The following is an 18,910-nucleotide window of genomic DNA, read 5'->3' on the forward strand; positions in this document are numbered from 1 at the left end:
AGAATGTAAATCTGTCCAAGGGACTGGATTTTTCTTTAGTCTTAAATGTAATGGTTTGCAAATAATATTGATATTTGGGATAAAGTCAATAACATAATTTAAAGATCCAAGAAATCTTTGCAATTGAGTCTTGTCTTTAATTTCGTCCGGAAATTTTTCAGCGAATTGGATAGATCGTTCAATTGGTATAATCGTATCATGTTCAATGTAAAGTCCAAGAAATCTGATTTTTGTCCGAAATAGCAAAATCTTTGTCGGAGATAAGGCTAATCCACTTTGTTTGGTAATCTTCAAAAATTGGTTGACATGTTTAAAATCGGAATCAATGTCAGAAGAGAAAATTAAAATATCATCAATGTAGACAATGATGTAGTCGGAGTAAGGATTAAAAATGTCATTCATAATTCTCTGGAATTCGGAGGGTGCATTTTTTAGTCCAAAAGGCATAACATTCCATTCGAATTGGTCAAAAGGAACAGTGAAGGCTGTCTTGTAACGGGCTTTTTTGGAAATCTGAATTTGCCAAAATCTAGATTTCATGTCAAATTTAGAAAATATCTTGGAACGGCACAATCTGTTCAAAAGGTCTTTTTTGTTGGGGATTGGATATCGAATCCATTTTAAAGCAGAATTTAAAGGTTTATAATTCACAAGAAGTTTGGGGACTCCACGTTCTAATTCTGCATTTTTATTGACGTAGAAAGCGGAACAACTCCATGGAGATTTGCTTTTTCGAATTAGACCTTTTTGTAAAAGATCTTCAATTTCTTTTTTGCATAAAGTCAAAAGTTTAGAATTCATTTGTGTGGGTCTTGCCTTAGTCGGAATGTTTTTCTCGGAAAAATCAGGTTCATAAGGTAAATCAACAATATGTCGCTTCCTATTCCGTAAAGCATTTGGAAGAGTGGAACGGACTTCTTTTTTCAATTTATTTTCTAAAAGAAGAATTTTTTGTTTTATATCGGGATGAACTATCCTTTGTTCAATCCTTTTATAATCCAGTTCTTCTTTTAAAAATAAAAGGTGAGATTCCTTATCTCTAATGAGACAATTAATCTCCTTGATAGACTGTTCCTGCAAAATATTTAAATTCCTCGTTCGAGGTTTAGAAATAAAATGAAAAATAATTTTATTCCCAAGAATGTCTGTCTCAATTCCTTCCCGAGTTACCATGAAAGGTTGAATTAGATTGATAAAAGGGGTTCCCAGAATAATATTTTGTTTTAGGTCTTTTGCAAGTAAAAATGATGTCTTTAAAGAAATATTGTCTTTAATAATCAAAACTTCCGGGAGTTTATAACGAATGTTCAAATATCCACCTGAAGCAGTTTTCAAAGTTTCAGTGGTTTTGTCAAAATATTTAGTTGGAATCAAACCTTCACGAATACGGTTTAAGTCTACACCTGTGTCAAAAAGAGCCGTAGTGTTTAATTCAAAATCATGGATTTTAATAGTAACATTAATTATCCATTTTTTTGAAGTTACCTCGGAAAGTAGGTGAAGAAAGGATGAGGCTTCCACTTCTTCGGTTTCATTCTCTTTCTTCTTTAAAATTTGTCTTTTGAATTCCAAAAATTCTTGATGTTGCTCAATTTGGTTTATTTTGAGAAAACGAATTTCCTTTTTTAATTCATTAATCTCAAAATGCAAATCATCAGAATTTGTTGGTCTAGAAAATTGTTTCTTTCCTCTGTTTAAAATATTAGTCAAATTGTAAGGATTCTCAAAAGGTATTGAAGTAGAAATTCTTGTTTTTTGAAAACGATTCATGGCTATCTCGGAATCAAAAAGGTTTTCAATTTTATCTAAAACTTCTTCTTCATCCTTAGTCAAAACACAAATATCCTTTGAATCCTTTTCGGGGTTCTCGGGCTCATCAATCTCCGAATCAAAAAGGTTTGCAATTTCATCAAGTTGGAGACCATCATCATTATCCTCCGGTTCGGAGAAATCAGAGGTCTCACTTTCAGAATCAATCATGAGCTGGTTTAATTGGTCAAAAATTTCTTCATCCAAATTCAACTCATTAATTCTTTTGGAAACTTTGCAAAATTTGCGAGTATGCCCCTTTTTCCCGCAATTGAAACAAGTAAACTTAGAAAAGTCTCTTTTTGTTTCTTGTTTTTTAGAGTCAAAATTTCTCTTTTTGGAAAATGACTTAGGTTTTTTAGAAAAATTTTTCTTTTTCTTTTGATCGGTCTTCTCGGGTGGACAATTTCCTTTGCACTTCGGGTTTCTTTTGGAAGAAAAGTCATAAGAAGGGTCGTATTGTCTGCAAAAATCTCCTAGTCCTTTGTTACCAAGAGATTTTTCTTTTTTAAGTTGTTTTTGCAACTTAATGTTATTACACATTTTAGAACTAGTCTTAAAAACATAAGAAATAAGTTCGCCATAAGAAAGGATGTTAAAAGGAATTTCTTCACCGAACTGCTCACGTATACGCTTTCGGACTTGGTTTCCGATAAGGATAGGGAGACCGGCAAGGAATTTCTCTTTCCGGAATGGTTGATTGCAATCTGGTCGGAGTAAAACACGTTGGAAAAATTCGTCTTTGTATTGTCGGAATTCACCTAAGGATCTACACTTTAAATTTGAAAGAAGATCTTGGTTATGATCTCGAACAACGGAAGGGTCACCAATGAAATGTTGAGAAATGGAATAGATCAAAGTTGAAACGGCGTCTTGGACCATTTGTCCTTGATCATCAAAAATAGTTTGGCCATTTTCTTCAGTTTTAACAGCGTTTAAAATCTGGTTTCTTTGGTCTTCAGTGAGATAATTATCCCACCATCCTTTTAAAGTCCCTGAAAAACCGGCTATAATCATAAAAGCAATTTGTTGATCGGTTGTGTCGGGAATGGTTTTGTAAGTTGTAGCAAGCATAACCATTTGATTCAAAACTTGGATTAAATTTGCTTCAGAAACGCCATCAATGTTCCATTCATAAATCGCATCAGTAGAATACTTATTCTGGAATCTAGTCGAAGATTCTTCCTTGACGAGATCCGGAGGAGTAGCACGAGAGTAGTAAAGTTTCTGGGGTTCTTTCCAAGATATCCTATTGATCCGAGGAGTATCTTCGGAGTCTAAAGTAGAAATCTTTGGAGTATCCGAAATTTCAGAAATCTGGTCACAATCTAAAGTGGCAACTTCTTTAGGACTAGAAATTGTTAAAGGTCTTTCAACCTTTGGTGTGCTCAAAACTGGTTGAGGGACTGGAAGGTCCATGATCTTTTGTTTTCTTACTTTTTCCCTTAAAAAGAAATTTCTTTTTTCTTGAAGTGCTTCATAAAATTCCTTGCTGAATTTTTTTGGCATTTCAAAATTCTTAAAAAGGGGTTGTTTTAAATTAAAAGAGGAAGTTGAAGGAATAGAAATATCATGAATAGGACTGGAAAGTGCACGAGAAGAAACCGTAGAATCGAGAGTCGTTTCGATCCTATTTAACTGTTCACCTATCGTGTGAATATGTTGATTTGCAAAATTATTTTGTTCAATAATTTTTTTGAATTCTTTTTCTTGTTTGAAATCTTTGTCATCATCACAAGGTTTCTTGAAAGGTGCTGCTGGGATTATCTGAGTCCTATAGTCAATATTAATTTTTCTCAAAGGAGGATGGTTTGATTCAATCTCATGGCCATCGTCTAATCTCCATTTAAAAATTTTGTTAATGTTAAAAACCTCTCTTTGTTCAAGAAAATGGTTTTCAAACCAATCAAAGAAAAACATATGTTCTCCTAATTGTCCTAGGAACTCATAATATTGATCTTTGATTTTTAAGGCTTTTTTCTTGAATTTGTCTAAAAACCAATTCCCGATCTCAGTATTAAAATCAGAATTAAATTCTTTGTTTAAAAGAATTCGGTCTGGTTCAAAATTTCTTTCTAAAACAAGAACTTTGGGGTCTTCGTCTTGCTCCATTTGCGATGGAGTGGGTTCAGGAGATCCTGGATCTTGCTGTTGATAAACAGGTCTTGCAATTCCTGCGCTTGTATCTAGACCGCTAATATTTAGATTAGAATTAAAAGGGGGGGGGGCACTTGGAGTTGTATGTCCTTGTGCTTGAGAAATGGAATTACCTTGGCTACTAACCGGAATGGTGATAACGGGAGGTAGATTTGGTCTTAAATCTACATATCTGTGGGAAGAAGAACTAGAAAAAGAAGGTCTTGAAGAGATGTGAGTTGAAAAGTCAAAAGATCGTCGAGGAAATTGGATAGTCACTCTTCCTTCAGTATCTTGAACAATGTTCGTCGGATTTTCGTTTCGAATAATTGGTCGTGGTATCGGGTTATCTATTTCCCATTGTTCCGGCAAAATAACGTCATTCCATGAAATGGATTTTGGAATTATGCAGTTTGATTTCTTAATATCGGTTGTTAAAAGAAGGGTTTCACCCTTTGGAGCCGAATTTAAAGAGTGAACGTCAAAAGCGTAACTCATCGCTTTGTAATGAACTTTGTAGATGCGGGAAAGCGGAATCGAACCGTCATCTATGGCATAATTATGAGTCTTAATTTGCAAAACAAGTGACTTCAAAATATTTTTGTCTCTTAGAGAAACAGAGAAGTTAGGAAAACGGTCAAAATGTATAGGTCCGTTACACAAAGAAGTCTCAATGGTAGCCAAAATCGAGTCCTCATATCTTAAAAGTCTGGAGTCTCTTAGAACAAGTAAAATCGAGGTATTTAAACCTTCCTTCAAAAGTGGCTTAATGCCAACCTGAACCATTCCAAAATGGAGATAATTATATTTTTGGGCATGTCTTTTGACAGAGTCTTTGTTTAAAAGAGGGATCAAAGAATAAGAAGAATTCGGAGGAATGTCTCGCTCCTCTATCGTAATCACATAGTCAGAAGATTTAAAAATCTTTCGAAATGAGGATTGCTCATAAATCTGGTCATAACGGATCTTAGGGATTTTCCAATTTTTAATAGACTTATTAAAGTCTTCAATAGTAATTTGTTCTCTATGCAATGGTCCTTCATCCCGAGAAACCTCGGATATCGAACCCGAAGAGGAAGAATTAGTACGTCTTAAAAGATTCATCTTATATAAATAATGCTTTACAAACACTTGATTAGTTCCTCAAAGCCCCCGCGACCAACGGTCTTACGCACCTCTGCCGGGACCACAGTGGCATACTAGAGGTATCCCCTTTCAAGTGTCTTTTCCGCAAACCTTATATAAAATTGCACTCAAAAGATACACTAATTACTCCTCTCCCATGGCTCTGATACCATAGGGGGCACGGATATATATATAATCTTAATAGACCAATCCCGTTAAACGATAAATTGTAAGCCTATATTAGGAAAATTCTTACATATTAAAATTAATAATATTGCTGTAAAAGGTGAATGTGACGAATCTTAAATCGAGTCATGTTGAATTTCCTGTAAAAGGCAATTCCACTACCGTACATATTATGCTCAGTCTTGCAAATTAGTTCTCCATCTTTTGCTCCTTAGTGGCGCCTTTCTCCAAGATCCCTACAAATTCCTCCATGTACTTGTTTTGCAACTCCATGTCGCCAAACACCTCCTTCATGGCCCATGCATTTGCCCTTATCGGCTCCCCCTCGGGCTCTGCCATGACCCGCCGGATCGACTCGGCCACCACATCCCCCGTGAACGACCCGTCCGCCTTGTTCCGGGGCACTTCAAACCCCACCCTCTTCTCGTGTAGAAACCGGGCCATCAGGCCCTGGTCCGAGCTCCCCCCGGAGAACAGCACTAGAGGCCGCCCGCGGCTCAGTGCCTCGATGGTCGAGTTCCAGCCGCAGTGCGTCAGGAATCCACCGATTGCCTCGTGGGCCAAGATCCGAGTCTGCGGGGCCCAACCCGCCCAGACGAATCCTCGGTCCGAGACTCGCTCCTCGAACCCGGCCGGGACGGGGCAGTTCCTAACCACCCAAACGAACGGTAACCCGGATTTCTCAATCCCGGACGCCAACTCATTCATTAGCTCGCTGCTCAAAATCACTTCAGTTCCAAGCGCGATATAAAGCGCCGATTTCTCGCGCTTGGTGTCGAGCCAACCTTTTAGGGCTCTCCATTTCTCATGGTCGTGTCCTTCATCCTCTCGGATAGCCGGCGTCACTAGCCCGATCGGAATCACGGGTTTCTGGTAAATCTCCGGCAACAAGCTCAACGGCTCCGATTCGAACTCGTGGCAGCTCCTTACGATCACGAAATCGCAGCCGTCAACCACGTGGCCCAACCTGCAGAAATCGGAGATCTCCTCGTCCATGCACCGCCGGTGCCTCAGCACCTCGTGGAGCCTGAAGCAAGCTGTGGACTCGTACGGGATCCACTCCGGTACGCAGGTCAGGTCCTCCGGCTTATGGTACCGGCCGCTGATGAGCTCCGACGGCGGGCCAAGGAACGCGAGCGAAGTCGCATTGATGGTGCTGAAGAACACCGAGCTGACCCCGAGCTGAGTAGCAGCCCGTGGGAGCCAGTGACTGGCGAAGTCGTGGATCACGCAGTCCACGCGGCCGCCCGAGAGGAAACCGGTCAGTGCCGGCTCGAGCAGGTCGTAGGCCTTCTTGAGGTAGGGGACTGAGTCGATGTCCAGGTCGAAGGTCGACTCGGCCGAGCTCGGGAGGTTGTCGACCAGGGGCATGGGGAGGGAGACGAGGCGGATGGAGGGAGGGAGCTTGGGGTGGGTCTGGGTGAGGCGAGCGATGTTCTTAGGGGTGGAGAGGAAGGAGATGGAGTGGCCATGGAGGGAGAGGAACTTGGAGAGCTCGAGGAAGGGAGTGAAGTGGCCGTGAGCAAGCCATGGGAACATCGCGATGTGGAGGTTGCGCTTCGACTGGCCGTCCATGGAGAGAAGTGTGCAGAGAGAGAGGGAGAGAGAGAGAGAGGATTTGCAGGTGCAAGTGTGAAGTGAATTTGTTGACGACGACGATGGTTTGAGTTGCTGAGGGTTTGAAAGTGGTGGGAGATTTCGGGTATTTTAAGGAGCGCGTCCAATTCGGGCGCACGCCATAACAGTAGCAACGAGGATTAAAATAACGTTCAGAGGTTTGAATTGAAGATGAATGGACCGTGATTTGGGTGCACCGACGTCAATGGCGGAAATACTAAAGCAGGATCATCATGGCTGACGTCTCGGGTAACTAGAATCGTCAAATGGCTCCATGGAATCGAAAATAATTCGACTCATATTCATCTATATAATTCTTTTTGACACATTTTTATGCTATACAAATCTAACGATTCATGCTCAAACCCGACCTTATAATGCTAAAACACTTCGGTGTTAAAATCCAATTTAGGAAAAATTATGGATAATATTCATAATCTTTTATATATATTTTCGGCCAAATTCCATAAAAAACCCTAAACTTTAAATTTAGTCCAAAATCTACCCTAAAGTTCTTTTTATCTCATAAAAAACCCTGTACTTTTACTCTAGTCCCAAATCTACCCTAGTTAGTCTTCCGTTAAAAATCACTGTCAAGTCTTGTGACGTGGCAATTTCATGTCACCACAAAATCCACGTTAGAAATTAAGTAGTTCCTTGCTCTGAATATAGGGAAGTTAGGGCTCGCGTTTCTTCTTCAATTGGAGAACGTGGTCGCTCCCTGTTTGCTCGAAGTAGCAAAGCCAGACCAAAGCAAGCGGTCGCTCCCTCCATCGCTTAGGTCGACGCAACAAAGCCAGAGAGCTTCTTCGCCGCCATGGGAGTTAGGGCTTGTTGCATCTCTTTGATTTGCCAATCTGCTTCCGGTTCTACTTCATGATACTTGATTTTCTTTTGAAGTGCATGCGAGGTATTACTGGTGGTATTTTTTTTTTAAATCAATTCTCCTGGAAGGCCGACGTCTTTTTAGCAAGCACTTCTTTTTTAGATGTTTGCGTTCTTTTTGAAGTGAGTTAATTTATCTAGAAGAAAAGCTGGCTTTGGTTTGGCTTCGTTACTTCGAGCAAACACGGAGCGACCACGTTCTCCAATTGAAGAAGAAAAGTCAGCCCTAACTTCCCTATATTCAGAGCAAGGAACGACTTAATTATTAACGTGGATTTTGTGGTGACGTGGAATTGCCACGTCACAAGACTTAACCGTGATTTTTAACAGAAGACTAATTAGGGTGAATTTGGGACTAAAGTAAAAGTGCAGAGTTTTTTATGAGACATAAAGAACTTCATGGTTTTTTTTTATGGAATTAGGCCGTATATTTTCTCTTTCTTTCTTTTCTTTTTTTCTTCCATGACTGGCGGCTAACTTTCATATTTAATCCACTTTAGAAAAAATTGTTTCCTATAAATTTTTGAAAAAAAACATTACTAAAATATTGTGGACAGTTTTTGTATGTTTTTAAAATTGATTTTTTTCTTTCTTTTTTCTTTTTTGCTTCTTCCTCCTTCGTTTGACGATGGCCAACATCCCAGCAACCGGCCACAAACATGGCCGATCCCCGTGAGCCTCGAGCTTGTTTGCTAGTCCGGCGAAGGTAGGAGGAAAAAGAAAACGGAAAAAAAGAAAAAAAGAAAAGAAAAACTTAAAATCAAAAATAAATAAATTAATGAAAAATTCGAATTTCATTTAAAATATTTAGAAAACCTATTTATGACTCATTTATGACCCATTAAGTTTGTAAATAACCCATTTATGATCCACTTAGCTTGTTTTTAATACTTAAGGCAACCCATTTGTGGTCCGCCATCATTAAATATGGATTAAATATGAATTTTAGACCCATTTTGCCACGGTGACTGTATCTTCCTTCTCTTTTATCTTGGCTTTTGCTTTATTTTTCTTTTAGAGTTTTCTTGCTCTTCTCTTTCAAGGAGTTTGGTGGTGAGAGGCTCTTTCTCACCAATTTTCAATGAGTGTGATAGGTCCTAGTACTTAGGGCACGCATGATAACCATTCTATTTTTTAAATCAATTTCTGGCTATAAATATAATTGCATTACCAAACGAATTTCTATTCCAAATCTAGTTCCAGAAACAGGTTTGGAACAGAAACAAAGAAGTAAAATGGTTATCATGCCCGCTCTTAGTTTCCACACGCATCCGATGAATCTGCATATGCCTATGGTGGCTTTTTTTTCAAATAGCCTAGCTGGTACAATAAAATGATTGAACACTTGTGTATATATATATTTTTTGGGTCGGAGAACACTTATTTATATAGATGACGTAATAATGGTAGATATATCAAAGTCTCAGTTATGGAAATGGATTGTGGTAATTATGTAGTTTTGATTGCTTCGACCGATGCGTTCCCTCTTTACAAACTCTAGCATCACGAGCTCGTTTGTCTAACTTACCCGCTATTTCGACGGAAGAAACGCATATGTCACCTTAGCTTTGCATTATTGTTAACGTGGTGCCAAATTGGTAAAAGGACGTGGATATTTCCAACGCTTTGGCAAAACGAAAAAGCACTCAAAGATCATTCGAACCTTCTTCTTAAACTGGAAAACCCTAGTTCAATGTCCGCCACATCTGCAAGATCCAATGGTGACGTACATTCATCGTCCAAACAATTTGGACCGAATATTCAAAGGAACAAGAGAAGAAATGGGTTTTGAGCTCTAAAGAAAGATAGAACGATGTTTGGTCCCTCTTGTCCCCGTTCCTCAACCTGTCACGAAAGCTCACTACGCCTCCCGAAATGGAGTTGCGTGCCAACTTCCACACGTCCATGCATGAACGTTCCCTCCAAAGCTGTTCTTCATGTAACCTGATTTCACGTCAATGATTAAGTTGGTTCCATTAGGGTTTGAAGTGACCCGTTCAAGCGACGGGCCCGTAGCTATTGTTCTTGAGAAATGACCCGGTTCTACAACATTAGGACTGTCTTTCCTGCCCCTCTTCTGCTTGGAATTCAGTTCACCTTGAACATGTCATTGTATCGCCGCATCATCCAAATCGATCCATAAATGCTGTTGAAGAGTTGCTTCAAAATAACATGCCGTGCATATCTAGTGCTATTCACAATAGATATTATCTTGAAGTCATACCCAAAATCAGGTTTTGAGCGCGATAATTGTCAAACAAATCTTAAACCTATTGTATTTTTTGCCAATTTAAATTCAAACATTTTCACGTTTTATCAATTGAGTCCATCTTCACTAATGTTGGTTGAAAATCTTTTACTTGGATGTAGGCACTCCTAAGTAGCACGACCGATGTCGAGTTGAATTTTTTTTATATTTATTTCTGTGACTTTTTTAATTTTTTTTTTCTCTTTTCCTACTTTCTTTTTTATTTGTGGCCAACAAGGGTCGTGATATCCTTGCAGGCCACAAGCGAGGGTTGCGGCCCTTGCCCGGACCATCACAACTATGGGCAAGGCCATGGCAAGGTTGACCTCGCGACCCTTGCTTGTGGCCGACGAGGGCTCGCTGACCTTTGTTATCCTCAATAAAAAAAGTAAAAAGGAAAAGAAATGAAAAGAAAGAAAGAAAGATAAAATCTTATAAAAAATTCTTCACATCAGCATTGACCATGACGCATAGGATGATCGACATCCATGCTAGCAATTTTAAGCTAAAATCAGTTGGGTGGACTTAACTGTCAAAACGTAAAAATATTTATGACTCATTAAAAAAATTTAGATATATATTTTTTGGTTAATGATGTGCAAGTGCATATGTGTGTAGTTTATTCCATGCATGAATGAACAAGGGGCAAGGTGCCCACGCCTCAAAAATGAATCATTGCAAGCCTTTTCAAATGTTTTTTCAGATTTTTATTTTATTAAATTTTAATTTCTTTATCGTTTTTTCATACGTCGGCGATTTTCGGCTAAAATTCATCAAAGGGACTCCATTGGCAGAGTGTCAAAAATTTTAAGACTCAATTGATATAATTGTTAGACCAAAAAAGAAAATTGATATAATTGAAAGATTTATAACTGAATTGATTAAAGTGTAATAGGTTTGGAATTTTTGGACAATATGACCCATCAAAATGAGTCAATTGCAATTTAAGAAACGTGTGGATGTTGACCCACCTGCCTTCTTCCAAAATAGAAGTAAAAACATGTAGATCTAGAACCGTTCGATTCAGTCGATCCAAATACCCCAATTCGTGCTCCGGAGAGGTAAAGTCATTGACGTGCGAAAGTGGAAGATAAAAGTTGGAGCAGCTTAGTATCATATCGTTTTATCGAGAGAGAAGTCCGAACCCAACTCGATCCAACAAATTCAATTTGAAATTAACACGAATCAACATTACTCTCCCGCTAATTTTTTTAACAAATTCATTTTCCGATTTAGGTTGATATATTCCGGTGACGACATGAGTAACTAACACAAATAAGAGGACACGACGTGAATAACCATCTCAAGTGAGAGCCTTGCTACCACGGCTTTGAATGACCGTTTGATAGTACTAATGAATCGATCCCAAATCATCGAAATTAGTGGGATGCTTGTGCAGTGCTTAGGTTTGCCATTTTAATTTACTTTGCTTTTCTAACTTTAGCAAGAAAATGAAACCATATCTTTTACACCACATAAGCCAAGTTCATTTATACGCACAATTCGTAATTATTGCCAAAATTATTAACTTTGGGTTCTTCCATTTATCTAGTTGTTTTTTTTTAACAAAGTAATTATATTTATCCGAAATCTAGATTTCTCGTTGGAAAATATACCCGACGACCAAAGCACATGAATTTGACCATTTGTCACGAAGTGGCTTTCTATCTACATTGTCCAATTGATTTTCCAGTCTCTGTGTTGGAAGGATGTTCTTGGTCCATGAAGACTGAAAGTTGTAGTTGGGTTAGAGTACACTACAAGTGTTAAAACTTATGTACGATACTCACTTTAGTGCCAAAACTTTTAAAACGATCACTTAAGTGCCAACTTTTTTTAAAATGATCACTTTAGTGCCAACTCCGATTTGAGCTGATATGGTTCGTCGGAAATCCGACGTGACCTATTTTTTTATTAATATTTGAGTTGACGTGGCTTGCCGGAGTTAGCACTAAAGTGAGTGTTTTTCAAAAAATTTGATACTTAAATGATCGTTTTTAAAAAAATTTAGCACTTAAGTGATCGTTTTGAAAGTTTTGGCACGGACGTGATCGTTTTTAAAAAAAGTTGACACTTAAGTGATCGTTTTTAAAGTTTTGGCACTAAAGTGAGCGCCGTATACAAGTTTTTAGCACTTGTAGTGTACTTAAGCCGTTATAGTTGTCTTCGAATGAATTATTTTCCTTTATTTTTTACGATGACTCTTCTAATGCTTATCATGGCAAATTTTAAAAATTGGGTCGCCCGCCATGTCAGGCTTTAACCACAACTTGTAGGCTCCGTTTGAATTCACGAAAAATAAATGATTCGAAAAATATTTTTCTCAGAACGATTACTTATATCCCTATAAAAAAAGGAACGGACTGTAAATATTTTCAGGAACGATAATATTGAACAATAATTTCAAACAAGAAAAATGATCAATCCATCATGTACTTGTTGATGCATATCCTTAACGGAGTCAACTGCCTCCTCATCCGAACTCGATCGAACCGAAACAAAGTGATTTTGCGTGAGTAATATTAGGTACATTAAAATTAAACGTACAGTTATTTAAAAGATGGATGCGACCAATCTTAAATGATCGTATTCAATACCCCGATAAAAATCAATCACATCACATTACTTGATATACTTAGGCATTGCTAGTCTTGCAGATTTAGTTCGCCATCTTCAGCTCCTTAGTGACACCTTTCTCTAAGATCCCTGCAAATTCCTCCAGGTACTTATTTTGTAACTCCATGTCGCCGAACACCTCCTTCATGGCCCATGCATTCGCCCTTATCGGCTCCCCCTCAGGCTCCACCACGACCCGCCGGATCGACTCGGCCACCACGTCCCCTGTGAATGACCCGTCCACCTCGTCCCTAGGCACTTCGAATCCGACCCGCTTTTCCTGCGGGAACCGGGCCATCAGGCCCTGGTCCGAGCTCCCCCCGGAGAACAGCACCAGCGGCTGCCCGCGGCTTAACGCCTCGATGGTCGAGTTCCAGCCACAGTGCGTCAGGAACCCGCCGATCGCCTCATGGGCCAAGATACGCATCTGCGGGGCCCAGCCAGCCCAGACGAATCCCCGGCCCGAGACTCGCTCCTCGAACCCGGCCGGGACGGAGCCGTTCCTAACCACCCAAACAAAAGGTAGTCCGGACTTCTCAATTCCGGCCGCCAACTCGTTCGTCAGTTCGTGGCTCAAAATCACTTCGGTTCCGAGCGCGATATAAAGCACCGAATTCCCGCGCTTAGCGTCGAGCCAAATTTTTAGGGTTTTCCATTTCTCATCGTCATCTCCTTTGTCCACTCGAATAGCTGGCGTCAACAGCCCGATCGGAATCACCGGCTTCTTGTAAATCTCCAGCAACAAGCTCAATGGATCCGATTCGAACTCGCGGCAACTCCTCACGATCACGAAATCGCAGCTGTCGATAGTGTGGCCGAACCTGAAGAAATCGGAGACCTCCTCGTCCATGCACCGCTGGTGCCTCATTATCTCATGGAGCCTGAAGCAAGCCGTGGATTCGTACGGTATCCACTCGGGTACGCTGGTCGCATCCTCCGGCTTATTGTACCGGCCGCCGATGAGCTCCGACGGTGGGCCGAGAAATGCGAGCGCGGTAGCGTTAAGGGTGCTGAAGAACACCGAGCTGACCCCGAGCTGTGCCGCGGCTCGCGGGAGCCAGTGGCTAGCGAAGTCGTGGATCACGCAGTCAACGTGGCTGCCCGAGAGGAAGCGGGTCAGTGCCGGCTCGAGCAGGTCGTAGGCCTTCTTTAGGTAGGGGACCGAGTCGATGTCCAGGTCGGAGGTGGACTCGGCCGAGCTCGGGAGGTTGGGGACCAGCGGCATGGGGAGGGAGACGAGGCGGATGGAGGGAGGGAGTTCGGGGTGGGCGCGGGTGAGGCGAGCGATGTTATTAGGGGTGGAGAGGAAGGAGACGGCGTGGCCATAGAGGGAGAGGAACTTGGAGAGCTCGAGGAAGGGAGTGATGTGGCCGTGAGCGAGCCACGGGAACATCGCGATGTGGAGGCTTCGCTTGGACTTGCTGCCCATGGAGAGAACTTGCAGGCGAGAGTGTGAAGTGAAATTGACGACGACGACGACGATGACGATTTGGGCTGTTGAGGGTTTGAAGATGGTGGGAGATTTCCAGGGTTTTATGGACCGGGTCGAATTTCCGGGGCACGCCATAAGATTAAAATAAACGTTGTCAGGTTTGAATTGAAGATGTACGTATGGACTGTGATGTGGGAGAAATACTTGAGTAAGATCATGGCTGACGTCCGGGGTGACTCCATCTTCCTTCTCCTTTTATTTGGCTTCTTCTTTCGTTTCGAATCTGCTATCTTGACGGTCTAATAGCTATTGTTAGTTATTCCCGACAATACGATCTTCCAATCAATGAGTGATTTATGCAAAATATACGGTGATGATATATGGATCTATGATTTAGATTGTACCATCCTTAACAGTATTATCATGAAAGCATTTCCCCTTTCGTTTTTAGGCTTTGCTTAGGATCTTCCATTTTCGTTTTCTTCTTCTCTTTCGTATCCGTAGGCTCTTTGAAACACATTGACTAATTTTAAGTGATCATGACAGTTCCTATTCTTTTACGCATGTTCGGTGATTCCGCAAAACAAAATGACATGGCGAAATCCAGCCATCTATGAGGTCTATACCGAGACTAATAAGCGTAAATGTGTGAGTTTGAGCAAGAATAGAGTTGACTTATGATGCCCTTCTATGTTCTTCGGACATATATTCATTGTCCAAACAATTTGGACACAAATATTCTAAGGAAGAAGTGAAGAAATGGGTTTTGAAGTCTAAGAAAGATAACAAAGATTTCTCCGGTCCCTCTCGTCTCGAAAACTCACCATCCAATCATATACAACTCCTACAGAAAATTGAGTTACGTGCCAACTTCCCCTCGTCCATGCACGCACGCACGCTCCCTGCAAAGCTGTTGGCGCTCGCCTGGTTTTCCTCTTTAAAAATAATATCTTAATTTTAATCTAATATAAATAAAAGCTGGTTAAAAAATTTAATTTGGCCTAAAACGACGTCGTTTTAGCCTTATAGCCACGTCATTATTTTCTGTTGGCCAAATCGGAGGAGCTAACGAAGGATTAGATTGCACTAATTTGACAGATTTTAGGATTTAATTACACGTTGTGAAAATTTTAGAACTCAACGAGAAGCTCAGCGTGATAAGTTTCCCTAAGGGTGAACTTGTAGGAGTTTGATTTCGGTAAGTGGTCCTCCGAGAGCGTCGTTGGCCTGGGGTTTGCTCAAATTGGATAGAGAGAGCCTCTGAAACGAGTTTGACTTTGCCACCTCCTTCTTGGGCGACCACTTCTTGGTTTCTTCAGTGGTTTTGTAGGAGTCTATGAGATTTCCTTCATAGCCATTTGCCGAAAAAGACATTTCTGATCGAATTGATCTATGAACATCAAAACCTGCACTTCTTGAATGTGGACACTAGGATCATGACCGCATTGGCTTTGTTCACTCGATCTGAGGCGCTTCTCTCTATTGCAAATTTCCGCCGGTAATTTTGCCCCGATTCCTCAATTTGGGGGTAGAGTTTGAAGGAAAATTTTGAACTAATTCATCAATTGGGGAATGGGGTTTGAAGAATTAAGCGCTTATGCGTTAATTTGGGGCAAATAAGTAGGTCAAACCACGTCGTTCAAGTACTATTTTGCCGACGTAAACTCACCAGCAAGCCACATCGGATGATCTATATTAGATTAATGCTGGGATAATTACCAAAAAAGTTTTAAATCTGTTACATTGTTACCAATTCAGTCCTAAACCTTTCAATTGGATCAATTTAGTCATAAACATTTTTGCATTGGTATCAATTCGGTCCATTCAGCCAATTTTAGTCAGAAATTTTTGATGCGAATGCCGACGATACCGCGTAGGATGGCAAGCGATGAATGGATATTATTTGATAATATATTTTTAAAAAGTTACTTTTAATTATTTTTTTCCCCTTTTTTTTGAAACTAGGGTATAGCCTGCGAGGGTTGGTGGCCCTTGCCGGCCCCCGGGCAACGGTCGATTTACCGGCGAGGGTCGGTTCACTAGATTTGGGAGAGGGCCGCCTTGCCCAAGGCCATCATGGCCTCGCTGGTTGTGCACGAGGCCACGATGGACCTTGGCGAGGGTCGTGGCATAGGGTCGATGAAGGCCACGCAGCCCTCGCCAGTAGCTATTGAGGGTTGGCTAGCCCTTGCCGGTGATTGATTAGGGTTGCCGGCGACCCTTGGCTGCCAAACCCTAAGTTAAAAAAAAAACAATTAATTTTCAAAAATTATTATTAAATAATATTAACGTTAGCGTTGGCCGTCCTACATGGCATCGTTAGCGTTCACGTCCACGAATTTTGGCCAAAATTGACAGGATGAAATGGATTGGTACTAATGTAAAAAGGTTTAGGACTAAATTAATTAAATTGAAATGTTTAGAATCGAATTGGTACCAATGCAATAGGTATAGAGCTTTTTTAGTACTTTTTTCATTGTAATTGTGCTAATTTAGTCTTAAACTATTTGCATTTATGTAAATTCAGTCTATTTGACCGATCAACATGATGTGGACTTTCTTTTAAATGATATTTTAAAATACTTTTTTTTTTTTTGCTTCTTTTTTTTAGTTTTTTCTTCCCCCAGCACTTGGGGCCGGCGACCCTTGCCCAGTGTTGGCCAGGGCATCCCAGCCCTCACTTGTGGCCAGCGAGAATTGGGGAACGAAAAACTAAAAAAGAAAAAGAAAAAAATCATAAAAAAATAAAATATTATTAAAAATTATTTTAAAAAGTCCACATGAGTGTCAACTGGCTAAATGGACTAAATTCGATCCACATGGCAACAATCTGAAGTTTGTACGTAACCCCTTTGTAGTTTGTAGGGTGTTTTAAGATAACCGTGGATTTTTTTCTGGACAAAAGAAGGGAAGCAAAGCGAACCGGGTTAGTGTTAGCGTAGGTGGGAAATGACTAAGTCTTCCATTTCGATGTGGACGACGTCGTATAGAGATTCATAGTCGATAAAGGAAAAATCAAGAATCAGATGAGGCCAAACATTTGTCATTTTGGGGTTATACGGAATTGAAACACAGCGATTGTCTGCTTGTCTTTATAATCCCTTTGTCTTTTTCTTCGGTGGGCCGCTCCAATTAGCATTCTTCGATGATTAGTTAGTCAATGAATTTGCTCATAATTGGCATGACGTCATCTCTGGTCCCACCAAACATTTCTATGACATCATGGAGCATTTAGCTTTATCGAAACACACTTGTTCCTTTTAAAAGATAAAGTATATTTTGGACACCTAATTCGTTAAATTTGAGTTTAAAAAAATCGGGCTCTTGATGGATTTTACCATGTTTTGTAAGCATCTTATATGCTCCATGGCCATGAGGTAGCGGCTGTCAAAAAAGACCGATCCGACCCAAAAGTTTATGGTATTTTAGGGTTGAGCTTTGGTCTTCTTTTGGCAAGGATCAAACGTAGGGTATTCTTAACATTCGGGTTAGGCCAGGTTGCGTGGGGTTGTGTTGCGGATCCCCCTTCTTTTTTTGGATTTTTCTATTTGAAGGCCCTGTTTGGTTCAGCATTTGGCCAAGGGACTTTGAGAAAATGCAAATACCTTTGGGCTAAAGGCCTTTTTCAAAATGCAAGTAGTGTTTGGTAAAGTGAATTTAAAAAACACATTTAAAAAGCAACTTTGATGAAAATGTTGTTTGGTGAAAAATGAACTTTGTAAAATATTTTTTCTTTTTGAAAAAAAACCGGCGGCGGCGACCGGCGGCGGCGGTGTGAGTAAGCAAAGGTGAAAAAATTAAAATAATAAAAAAATTAGTTGCATTTCGCCAAAGTCCCTTAGCCCAAAGTACCTCTGGAGGTACTTTGGGCTAAGGGACTTTGGAGAGCATTTGAGATGCAATTGCATCTTCCCAAAGTGAGTCAAAAAATGAACCAAACACCATTTGCATTTGGCCAAGGGACTTTAGAGCCCCAATGCTCATTTGCAATCTTGAACCAAACAGGCCCGAAAAGTATGAGCCCTAACCTTTACTTCTATCGATCACACCCATCTCTCTCCGATTTGAAAAGTACGAGCCCTAATCTTAATATTCGCAATTGACTCCCCAAGCCCTCCTGTTTGATGTTTTCAATAAGCAATGGTCTACGACAAGGATGCGCTCCATTTTTGACAATTACTGGGATAGAGGATGAGCAGGAGAAAAAATTAGATGAAATAAAACCCACCAAAATTCGAAAGCTGAACCGATCCGATCTGAAAATTTGAGACGTATGCATTTCGGGTATTGGGTCGGGTCGGGTCGATCCTATCCGATGTGATCCAACCCGATCCGACCCCTTGACACCCTTACCAATTTCTATGTGACATCAAAGGCCACTGAGTGATACATAGACAAGAGGGAGACATAATCATCCGCTCGTGGTCATTCTATGTATGATACTAAATACAGTTTGATAATCATATCACTAGTTCTATGTATTGAGAGTTTCATTTTAAATAGTAGTGACAATTCTAGTAATAGTTACATGTATAGTTACATTCCCGGTAAAAGTAGAAATAATAATGAAAGGGGAGCTCTAGTATAAGAACTAGCATGAATGGTATTGATTTTTTTGTAAGAGAAAATTTTACTGATTTCGATTTGACTAAAAAATATCTAGGACTCTATTTTGCGGGTTGAACTGCGAAAAAATTACCCAAAAAGGACATTTGTTCCATTCTAATCAACAATATTTTTTGTTTTGCATTGAATTTTTGCATACAAAATGCGAAAAATTTATGTTGAGATAGGAAAGACTGATATTTCTTATGATCATGTAACTCAAATTTATGATATAGTTGCGAAATATGGAA

General features: G+C 40.2%; 2 protein-coding genes and 1 long non-coding RNA gene across 3 annotated transcripts in view; all 3 read right to left on the reverse strand.

Moving 5' to 3' along the window:
• Positions 1 to 18,910, reverse strand: part of LOC125314763 — a 23,644-nt gene continuing 4,734 nt past the window's right edge. The window contains exons 2-3 of the long non-coding RNA XR_007198195.1: positions 5,219 to 5,222; positions 1 to 11 (exon numbers count right to left, since the gene is read on the reverse strand). This is a non-coding gene — a long non-coding RNA (uncharacterized LOC125314763). The remainder of the gene's footprint in view (positions 12 to 5,218; positions 5,223 to 18,910) is intronic.
• LOC115756333 (UDP-glycosyltransferase 91C1-like) lies at positions 5,430 to 7,077 on the reverse strand. The gene has a single exon (XM_048277803.1). The coding sequence runs from the start codon at positions 6,829 to 6,831 to the stop codon at positions 5,446 to 5,448; it is 1,386 nt and encodes a 461-aa protein (XP_048133760.1). The 5' UTR covers positions 6,832 to 7,077; the 3' UTR covers positions 5,430 to 5,445.
• Positions 12,579 to 18,910, reverse strand: part of LOC115756350 (UDP-glycosyltransferase 91C1-like) — a 13,908-nt gene continuing 7,576 nt past the window's right edge. The window contains exon 2 of the mRNA XM_048277802.1: positions 12,579 to 14,059. Within this exon, the coding sequence (XP_048133759.1) occupies positions 12,666 to 14,051 (1,386 nt within the window). The 5' untranslated portion in view covers positions 14,052 to 14,059 and the 3' untranslated portion in view covers positions 12,579 to 12,665. The remainder of the gene's footprint in view (positions 14,060 to 18,910) is intronic.

Source organism: Rhodamnia argentea, chromosome 4 (genome assembly GCF_020921035.1).
Source record: "Rhodamnia argentea isolate NSW1041297 chromosome 4, ASM2092103v1, whole genome shotgun sequence".
Lineage (NCBI taxonomy): Eukaryota > Viridiplantae > Streptophyta > Magnoliopsida > Myrtales > Myrtaceae > Rhodamnia > Rhodamnia argentea.